The sequence below is a fragment of the Otolemur garnettii genome, unplaced genomic scaffold (genome assembly GCF_000181295.1).
Source record: "Otolemur garnettii isolate 467f Iridium unplaced genomic scaffold, OtoGar3 scaffold00012, whole genome shotgun sequence".
Lineage (NCBI taxonomy): Eukaryota > Metazoa > Chordata > Mammalia > Primates > Galagidae > Otolemur > Otolemur garnettii.
The window spans coordinates 6,920,384-6,930,614 of NW_003852407.1; the positions used below are offsets into that span (position 1 = coordinate 6,920,384).

The following is a 10,231-nucleotide window of genomic DNA, read 5'->3' on the forward strand; positions in this document are numbered from 1 at the left end:
TCCCTAAGTAGTGCTTTGGTCTAAAAATGGGATCAATGTTAATATGTTTTTGTCTCTTCTTAAGTAAATAGTCCTGGAAATTCTGTTGACTCCTGACAGGAAGGTAAAGTTTGTCAACCGTGTGCTTGGCAGGTTTTTGTCTCACCTCCTCCTGTTCCTGCACTTGGACAGTGGCGTGCCTCAGGGTGTCACACAGCAGGTTACCCACAAGGTGACGCAGCACCTGACAGGGGCCAGCCATGGGGACAATGTGAAGCTTCTCAACAGCATGATCCAGGTCAGGGCCCTGGGAAGCCCCTAAATATACCCTGCTCATCATCCAAACTCCAAACCTGTAGTGTTAACATATTTATGGTTTAGTTAATTCCAATCACTTGGCTCAGTGCCTTTGACCAAGAAGGTCAACAGGTTTGGGCTTTGGAGTGGAGGCAGATATTGTTTGGTTGGAGTTTTAAAAACAGAAGGCTGGCTGTTACCTTCCACATCACCTGAGCCTTTTCTCCACAGGCACACATATCTGTAAGCACGCAGCCCAATGCAGTGGGGCCTGTTGCGGTGTTGGAGTTCTGGGTTCAGGCTCTCATAAGCCAACACCTTTGGTACCGAGAACAGCCTATCCTCTTCCTCATGGACCACTTGTGTAAAACAGCTTTTCAGCTGATGCAGGAAGACTGTGTGCAGAAATTACTCTACCAGCAACATAAGGTACAAAACCTGTTAGAGAATTGGTTTTTCACTCATTGGCTAGATAGTAGTTTTTGAAAAATGCTCCCCCTGAAAGCACAGTTCTCAGTATTACTCTGGCCACTGCCTTTTTTTTTTTTCGGTTTTTAGCCAGGGTTGGGTTTGAACCCGCCACCTCCGGCATATGGGGCCAGCACCCTACTCCTTTGAGCCACAGGTGCCGCCCGCCACTGCCTTTTTAAAACTCTGCCTAATGGTGTCTTATCTCAGTAATTACAGTCCACTAGTGCAGGTTGCAGGGAAGTCAAAGGAGAGGACACCAAGGAAGAGCCCTGCTCATTATTACATTTGCCTATAATGTGCTACCTAGAACTAATGCTAGTGGACTCATTCTGTGTCTTATCAGCATCTTGCATTATAGTAAGACAATTACTGATGGCTCTTGAAAAGGCCAGCAATAAAGTTTTTAAATCCTCCTTTCTGTGTCTTGGTGTAGAATGCTTTGGGTTACCACTGTGACCGGAGTCTGCTCTCCTCTTTGGTGAGCTGGATCGTGGCAGGCAACATAACCCCTTCCTTCGTGGAGGGCTTGGCTACACCCACTCAGGTAGGAAACTCATTGAGAGGACCATTTGTTATCTTTGTGGACTTGAGTCTTGTTATTATCCTTACTAATAAATTACTAATAGCCTAAAATAGCTCTCATCTATTTAGCATTTTATAAAGCTTTATAAATACCCCTTTCCATTTAAACTTTGCAGAAGCCCTCTTCTGAGGCTGTGCTGTGGTTATCTCCATTTTATAGAGGGGTTCACTGAGGCTTAATGGAGTTAAGGGGCTGGCTCAGAATCAGACGGCTCTTGATGAGTCTCCAGTCGGCCTGATTGCAGAGCCTGCCCACAGCATGGCAGAGAGGCTCAGAGTAGGTGCTAGAGTCAGATGGCCTGGGTTCAATTGTAGTTCTGGCATTTATTAGTTCAGTGGCATGGGTAACTTGCTTGGCTTTCTGTCCTTAGTTTCCTCGATTGTCAAATGGAAGTAATGATTGCACTTACATGTAAAGCTTTTAGAATAGTGCTTAGCACATAACCAGTGGCTTTCTTTCCTGTCCCTCATGCATACAGAACTTGCCCAGTAAATATTGTTGAGTGAACAAATGACCTTTTTATGCTGAATTTCCATAGGAATTTAACATTTTCCAATAAGCTACTTTATTTTTTTATCTGATATTTTAGAAACTATAAATATTTGCTGATTGAGATTAGTGTTAGAAAAGGACTTTAATTTGTGGAGTATCTGGATATATTCAGTTTCGGTTAGCTACTCATGCCTGGCACCTTTGCCTTGTGTCATTGTAGGTCTGGTTTGCCTGGACAGTACTGAACATGGAATCTATCTTTGAAGAAGACTCCCAGCTTCGAAGAGTGGTTGAAGGGGAATTGGTTATAAACTCTGCTTTCACCCCTGACCAAGCTCTGAAGGTGCAAATAGCCGTTCTGCATTTGAGTGGTAGAAGGTGGCTTGCACTTTGATGCTGATGGCCTCCACTGTAGCTTTGGGGCTTCTGTGCTTTTCTTTTGTTGTGAATTTATAGAAAGCTCAAAAACCGAACCAGTACCTAAAACTGCGTAATTGAAGTCCATACTTGCTTCTCAGTGTTCATTTAATGAGGGTCACAGCCTAGTAATTGAAGGTTGTATTCATTGTACGTGTGATGGGGCTAGCCATTGGCTTTAGAGCAGTGATTTTCAATTGGTGTGCTGAGAAAAATTTTAAGGATCATTAAATTATTTTTGAAAGAAGTTAAAAGTGCAGTAAGTATATTCCTTTTTTCCTCCACTCTTCTTTTTGATCAATGTAATCTTTTAAGTGTGTCCTGGAGTTTAACTGTAGGTTCAAGTGGGCTGTGAGATAAAAATAGGTTGAAAACCACTGCTTTAGAGCAATTGCAGTGGCATGCATCACAGTCTCCTGGGGAGCTTATTAAAACTTCAGTTACTAGACCCCACCTCTGAGATTTGGAGGCTCTGAGTCTGGAATGGGCCCAGGCATTTCTTTTTCACAACTTCCCAGCTGTTTCTTAGGCTCACTAAAGCGCTAGGAAGACTGGAATAAGGATTTTGATTTGAAGACCTTCTATTTTAGGGTCTATTGTATATACTTGACCTTGGGTTCCAGAGCTTGTCAGGAATTTAGCATTCTTGAATATACTTTTAAAAATCTTCATAAAACAGCAACTCAAAAGTACAATTTTACAAAAGTTAAATTTTTAAAGACCGATAAAGTTTGACAGTCATATTTACTTTGGTTTTTATATTTTTCTGCTCCCCTGCACTATTGTATTAATATATATGTACAAAGGAATTTCAGAAATAGATATGAGGTTAAACTACATGACTCTTTAAGATCCATTGTAATTCTGGAGTCTGTGAAATGTTTTGGCAGGAAAAAAGCTGCCCCACATATCTTGCTACCAAGGAGGGTGAAGTGTTAGGTGGTGGATAAAAGTGAGTTTTTTTTTTGTTTTTTTTTTGAGGCAGACTTTTACTATGTCACCCTTGGTAGAGTGCAGTAGTGTCATAGCTCACAGCAACCTCCAGCTCCTGGGCTCAAGCAATTCTCTTGCCTCAGCCTCTCGAGTAGCTGGGACTATAGGCACCTGCCACATCACCTGGCCCTTGCTCAGGCTGGTCTCAAACTCTTGATCTCGCGCCATCCACCTGACTTGGTCTTGCAAAGTGCTAGGATTACAAGCATAAGCCACCATGATCAACCCTTTTTTTTCCTTAATAAATTGAGAACAAAATGTTTGGTGTTTCATTTAGATAAACTATTTGTAATTATGTTCCTTTTTTGGTTATTCAACACTCCTCTTTTTTTCTAGAAAGCCCAGGCTCAGCTGAAGCTTCCCATTGTGCCATCTCTCCAGAGACTGCTGATTTATCGCTGGGCCCACCAGGCTCTGGTCACACCTTCTGATCACCCCCTCCTGCCACTCATTTGGCAGAAGTTCTTCCTTCTGTATCTTCATCGCCCAGGACCACAATATGGGTATGGGACCCAGTGTTGTAAGTTTCTGTGAATCTGTTTTTGCCTTTGCACTGCTCTGATTCTGTGTGATCTTAGACCGTGCAGTGTGAGTAGGAGTCATTCTTTCATGATCTGTGGCTAGGAATCTCCTTCACACTCTCTTTAACATGTATTAGATTTGTTAGATCCTTCCTTAGGGGAAGTTGGGAGTATCTTCTGGCAGGTCCTTTTACCTTCATACTCAGGGTGGTGAAGACAACATTTTGGGAATCGGCATCGTACCTCAGGAGATGCAAAGGGAGAGACACTGCCTCAAACAGAGGCTACTTGTGTGACTGTTGTGGGGCTGGTAGGAGGGGACCTGTGACGAGTAGTACAGGTGTGAACCAAGCCCAGACTGTGTCTGGCAGCCACTGGGTTGTAACTTGGGAGAGTCCCAACATTTCCACCAGGTATGAAGACACTCTGGTCAGCTGAACTGTCAGCTCTTACCAGCCATTGCTGTCTAGCTCCACCTCAATTCCTAGGTCACCCTCATTCCCTTATCACTCCTTTGAAATCTATAGATGTTGATTCTTTGTCACTTCCGTTTTGTACCAGATTGTGAGTTCTTCAAGATAGATACCATCTTTATTCTGTATCTCTAAGTGGTGACAATGTCATATATTTATTTCTGTAGAATTTCTTTTTAAAACTGCTTTCATATATACCATCTTATTAGATCCTCAAAATAACCTTGGGAATACAAATAATAGATATTATTTTAATGGTGTATACACCCAGCAATAGTAAATTGTCTCACTAATTGCTATTTTATGCCATGTGGAAAGTACATCTTGTGTTGAAAGGTTGTATAGATCTGTACTTGTATTTTTTAGGTTACCCATAGATGGTTGTATTGGAAGAAGATTTTTTCAAAGTCCTGCTCATATCAATTTGTTGAAAGAAATGAAGAGGCGTCTGACAGAGGTGGCTGATTTCCACCACGCTGCAAGCAAGGCCCTCCGTGTTCCAGCAGAGGGCAGTGAAGGCCTGCCAGAGAGCCAGACTGGCACCCCGGCTTACCTGACTTCACCAGAACTGCACACGGAGCTGGTGAGGTGAGCATGGTTCTGCAGCCATTTACATTGTTTGCAGCATAGGCACCGTGCTAGAGCACTTAGCTGTGTTACAGACTGCCAGACGTGATTCTCTTAACCCTGTTGGAATGAACATGGAAGGTGGCTTTGATACAGATCTGCATCTTGAAATGCTTCTCTTTTATGTTCCTCCATAGAAGTGAATCAGCAATCTGTACTCTGTCTAGTGGCTGGAGTCTGACTGATAAAGCAGAGGGCTGATAGCCCCTCTTCTATTTCTTTGTGTAAAAATAGAAATAAACCAAAACAGATTTATCATAGCAGGTAAATGACTATTAAAGCCTGCCAGAATAGTTCCTTAGGAGAAATAAAGGCCCAAAGCAGGGCTGTGTAAGTGCGGTTCATAGATCCTCCTTGGGATGTGGGGATTCCCCTGGGCTACAGGTGGGGTGTCTGGTAATCTCCCCAGCCTCCTCATAAACTCAGGCACAATGTTTGCATCTCCTAGGAGGTTAAGAACTCTGAAGTAAGTTTAGATTCCTTTCATGCTATTCCTTTACTTTTCATTATAAGTTTTCTATAAATCAAATATTAGTCTTACAATAGGACTTAATAAAAATGGCTCTTAAAACTTAAACCTGAATACACAATAGCCTGGTGAGGGAACCCTGCTTTTCATCTAGTGCTGAGGCCTTAGCCTTGCTCTACCTCCATCCCTCAGGGCTCTTTCTCAGTCTCCAGAATGATATCTCCCCTTACCTTACTTAGTTGAGGGGAAACTTATTTTTAACTGGGTTTAACCAATAGTGGAAGGCTGCACATTTTTGATAAGCCAGGAAAGTCTTTGATGTTCCCTTCTGTCTATCTTAAATCCCCCTTCCTGTGGTTCATAAAGTGGTCATCTAGCTCCTGGAATCAGAAGCTAGGAGAGAACCACATTATCCACCTTTTCCTTCTAAGAACCTCAAAATCCGATCCCCATTTCTCTTCCTAGATAGATTCCTGTGGATGTACGGGCAGTAATTTTCCATTTTATTGAATAAAACTATGCCACCTCTGGTTCCCCCACCCAGTAGTTTGTGTATTGCCAGCTATTTCTCTGGTAATACTGCTGCAGACAACTGCTTAAAATACCAGTGATCTTAGCTAAGTGGATTGTGTTCCTTGTAAATATAAAACAAAACAACATAAGATCTGGACATAGTGGCTCAAGCCTGTGCTCTCAGTGTCTCAGGAGGTTGAGGCCTGAGACAGGAGAACCACTTGAGGCCAGGAGTTGGAGACCAGCCTGGGCAACATAGTGAGGCCCATTGTAAAAATAGTTTAAAAAAAAAAAAAAAAGCCAGATGTGATGGTATACCTGTGGTCCCAGCTGGTTGGGAGGCTAAGGCAGGGGGTTTGCTTGAGCCCTGTAATTTTATTGAGGATACACTGAGCTGTGATCATGTTGCTGCATTCCAGCCTGGACAATAGAGTGAGACTCCATCTCTAAAAAAATAAATAGAGGAAACTATATTTTAAAAAAAGTTTTTGTTGGAAAATTGGGACTTTTTCCTTTTTAAAGCCTGGCTTTATTTTATACTTCTTAATGAGAACAGGGTACATACATGCTTGTCACTTTTGTGAATCTTGGAGGCAGGAGCTGGTCATAGAACCTAAAGCTAGCTGGCAAGTTCTTTGCAATGCATAAGTTTAAAATGACTCTTAATATTTTCTCTGAAAATATGCTTATTTGACTGTTATTTTCACTTTTCCAAGCTGTCAGACTCACTGTGACTAAATTGCCCAAGAAAGCAAAGCTCTAAATTCAGATCCTAGGTCTGTGGTAAAAATTACCTCCTCCAGTTATCTTTTCTGTGTACTTTATATTTAACTCTAATAATAGTTTTGGAGCTGGTTCTTTGTACCTTTTGTTTTAGTAATTTTTGAATCAATATTGTAATGATGTGTGACATATCTCCCCTGCTGGACCATGCATTTCTTGGTGGTGGTTGTTGACAACATTATCTGTATTATGGGTTTTCTCTACTCTTATTTAGTGGTACACAGTTCCTAGAAATATAAGAAACTTTATTTGCCTGTACATCTTTTTATATTTTGTATAATTATGTTTTTATCTTTTAGGCTCTTCAATGTATATATATTATGGCTAGAAGATGAGAATTTTCAAAAAGGAGATACCTATATCCCTTCTTTACCCAAGCAATATGATATTCACAGGCTAGCCAAAGTGATGCAGAATCAGCAGGTGAAACTATAACAATGTCTTTTTTAGCACATCTGAATGTAATTTGAATCAGTCATATTCATAATATAATGGTAATACCACTTATTGATAAGGAAGTGGACGGTCACATGGTCATTGTTTCTGAGGGTTTTGTGAGATATGTGATAGTGTATATATTGAAGGGGTATTTGCTTTTGAATCTTCAGCCCCACCATGGCCTCACCTGGAGGGTTGAAGCTTACTCTAGGTCTTTTTACAATCTCATAAACAAACCCTTCTTCTCACTATTTTTTCTACTTTAAATTCTTAACAGCTGAATTAATTACTTATAATTGATCCTCTCTACTCCCATAAGAAGTACAGTGTAGGAGTTTATAAAGTCCATGAATCATATAGGAAATTAATTGTGGGGGGTAGGAGTTTATAAAGTCCGTGAATCATATAGGAAATTAATTGTGGGGGTAAAGAAGGCGCTCACCTTTGTTTAGCTTGGAAGATGCTTACTTGGCAGTGTCACAGTTCTGGTTTCCCTTCTGGAGCCACTTGATTCTAGACTTCAAATGTTCTAAACTGTTCTCTCCCTGACACTTTTGGTCTTTTGGGGGCCAAAACTTCTAATCTCAGCTTTCTCTAAGCTTCTGTAACCATCTCAACCCTGCAGGTGAGGCCTTGGTGGGGCTGAAGATTGGGGACAGGGTGGGGAAGACTTAGCTCTCCCATTCCAGTTCCTTTTTTCTCTTGGTCACAATCTACTGAGCATTGAACCTAACCAGGATGGGATTTAGGCATCTCTGAGAATTGAGAGACTTTCACTTGGATTTGTAAACTTTCTACTTCCTCATTATATGTATATTTCATTTCCAGTAGGTGTCTTTGTCTTTCTACTGCTTTTTCCCCTCTTTCATTCTTCCTTTTCCTTTTTTCTTCTTTCTTCTTCTCTTCCCTTCTTGTCATGAGTATTTATTGAGCAGCTTCTAATTGCCAGGTGCCAAAGATACGAACAGAAATCTGTTATACTTCTTGCCTTCAAGGAGCTTATTGTTAGACAGGAGACTAAACAATTATTACATCTTGTGTTCAAGACTGGGAGAGGAGTTCATAGGGTGCTGTGGGAACATGAAAGAATAGCTCCTGATTCAGACTAGGAGTAGTGTCCTTGGACCTGAGCCCTGAAGAGCAAGTGGAGGTTGGTCAGGTCGAAAGGAAAGGCATGGTGTTAACTAGCAGAAAGATCAGTGTGCAGAGATATGGCAGATGAGAGAAGGGTGCAGGGTAAGGGCTGCCTAGCATCTGGGGGAGGCAGATGAAACCAGAGAGGTGAATGGAGGGAAAACACTAAGGGCCATATCTGTCTTTGTAAAGAATTTGGAGAGCTACTGCAATAGCACAGTAATTAAATAAATAGATGAATTAAAAATATATGGAGAGATAAGTACGTAAGAATGTTGAAATTTCTAACTTGGGCCCCTAAAGATGCTGTTTACAAAGATAAGTAATACTGGAAGTGGAGGCATACAGGCCCTCGAAAGAGAGCTGTCTGTGAAGGAGTTGGTCGGGAGGGGAGAGACAGATCTAGAATTCAGAGTAGGAAGTGTGTGTTTAATGGTAATAGAATATTTAGATTAAGAAGGGACTGGAGATGGACCCTGAAAAATAATAGTAACTTAAAGCACAGAGAAAGAAATCTGACAATAGAGAGCTAGAGAAATAGGGAAAATAAATACGAGGTGACGGTGTCCTGAAATCCTCGGACTGCAGTTCCATGTTCATCTCCTCCTTGTATGTTGTATCCCACGTTCTTATCCCAGGCTTTCATGGTAGGTTAGTGTTTTTACCACCTTAACCGTAGCTTTCTTGGTTCTCTTAGATTTATGCTGGATTCTGTAGATGCTGAGATTATTAATTAATTGCTTTCTTTCTCTGTTTTTTAAAGTCTTTGCTGTATAACTCCTTTTTGATCTGTAATTCAAGCTTGGCATTGTTTTGTATTTTTGGTTCCTAAGGCATCTCTGCTTATATACTGTTAATTCTCGGGGTGTGCTCTGATTGTTAGCGGCTATCAATGGATATTTAGCATAGAGGCAGAGAAGGTGACCTAGTGACCCTATTTCAAGGAGATGCATATACACAGGAAAGTCTGGTATAGCATGTTGAACAGTTGGGTAAATATAAGATTCAGTGTTGTGATCAGGATTTCTTTGAGCTCCTCCTCTGAGTTTGGAATGCCTTATGGTGTGTGGGTGGTTTGGAAATAATGATTTAGGACTTTATGGCAGTGTGCTAATTGAGAAGTTGGGACATTTTTAGGTTTAGTGGGATCCTTGGGCCTTTAGAGCACCTAAAATAAAAAAAGTAAATGATGGTTTACAAATCCATAGTCCCTATTTAATCACTTACTATTTATAGTCATTTTTAGTGTTCATTGGTAATTGACCTTTTTTTGTTTATTAAAGGCAGGTCATCAGACTGAAGTAAATATAGCTTAGAACGTACCATACAGCCCACTGGAGTGTGGGAAGTGAATACTAGAACCTACATAGCTATTTTTTCTCATTTATTTACTTATTTCTATTCTGTTTCACCTTTAATTGTGAAAAAATTCTATCATATAGAAAAATGGGCAGAGTAGTACAATGGGCATGCTCTTCCCCCATCCCTACCACATAGCACGTGTCTGGTCTCATCTGTAGCCCATCATTTCCCCCTACCATATTATTTTTCAGGCAGTCCCAGAGAACATCGACACATAAAGATTTTAAAAGATAAAGATGAAAAACTGACCCCTTAGCGTTTATGTATAAAACATGGGCCTAGGTGTGGTGGCTCACCCCTATAATCCCAGCACTTTGGGAGGCCGAGGGAGGGGATTCACTTCAGGCCAGGAGTATGAGGTCAACCTGGGTAACACAGGGAGACCCCCTCATCTCTGCCAAAAATTTAAAAAAATTAGTTGGGCATCGTGGTGTATCCCTGCAGTCCTGGCCTGTAGGAGGCTAAGGCAAGAGGATTGTTTGAGCCCAGGAGTTTGAGGCGTCAATGAGCTATGATTGTGCCGCTGTACTCTAGTGTAGGTGACAGAATGAGAACTTGTCTCAAAAAAAAAAAAAAAGTATATATATATATATGTATGTATATAAACAATTTCCTAATATCAAGTATCTAGTCAATGTTCAAATTTCCAACTCTCATAAGTGTCATAAAAGTTTTTTTT

The 10,231-nt window shown here is 41.0% G+C and overlaps 1 protein-coding gene across 1 annotated transcript in view; it reads left to right on the forward strand.

Moving 5' to 3' along the window:
* Positions 1-10,231, forward strand: part of EPG5 (ectopic P-granules autophagy protein 5 homolog) — a 120,251-nt gene that overhangs the window by 57,091 nt on the left and 52,929 nt on the right. Inside the window, exons 18-24 of the mRNA XM_012802003.2 lie at positions 133-277; positions 508-705; positions 1,181-1,291; positions 2,043-2,165; positions 3,569-3,735; positions 4,593-4,814; positions 6,918-7,041. Coding sequence (XP_012657457.1) covers positions 133-277; positions 508-705; positions 1,181-1,291; positions 2,043-2,165; positions 3,569-3,735; positions 4,593-4,814; positions 6,918-7,041 — 1,090 coding nt within the window. The remainder of the gene's footprint in view (positions 1-132; positions 278-507; positions 706-1,180; positions 1,292-2,042; positions 2,166-3,568; positions 3,736-4,592; positions 4,815-6,917; positions 7,042-10,231) is intronic.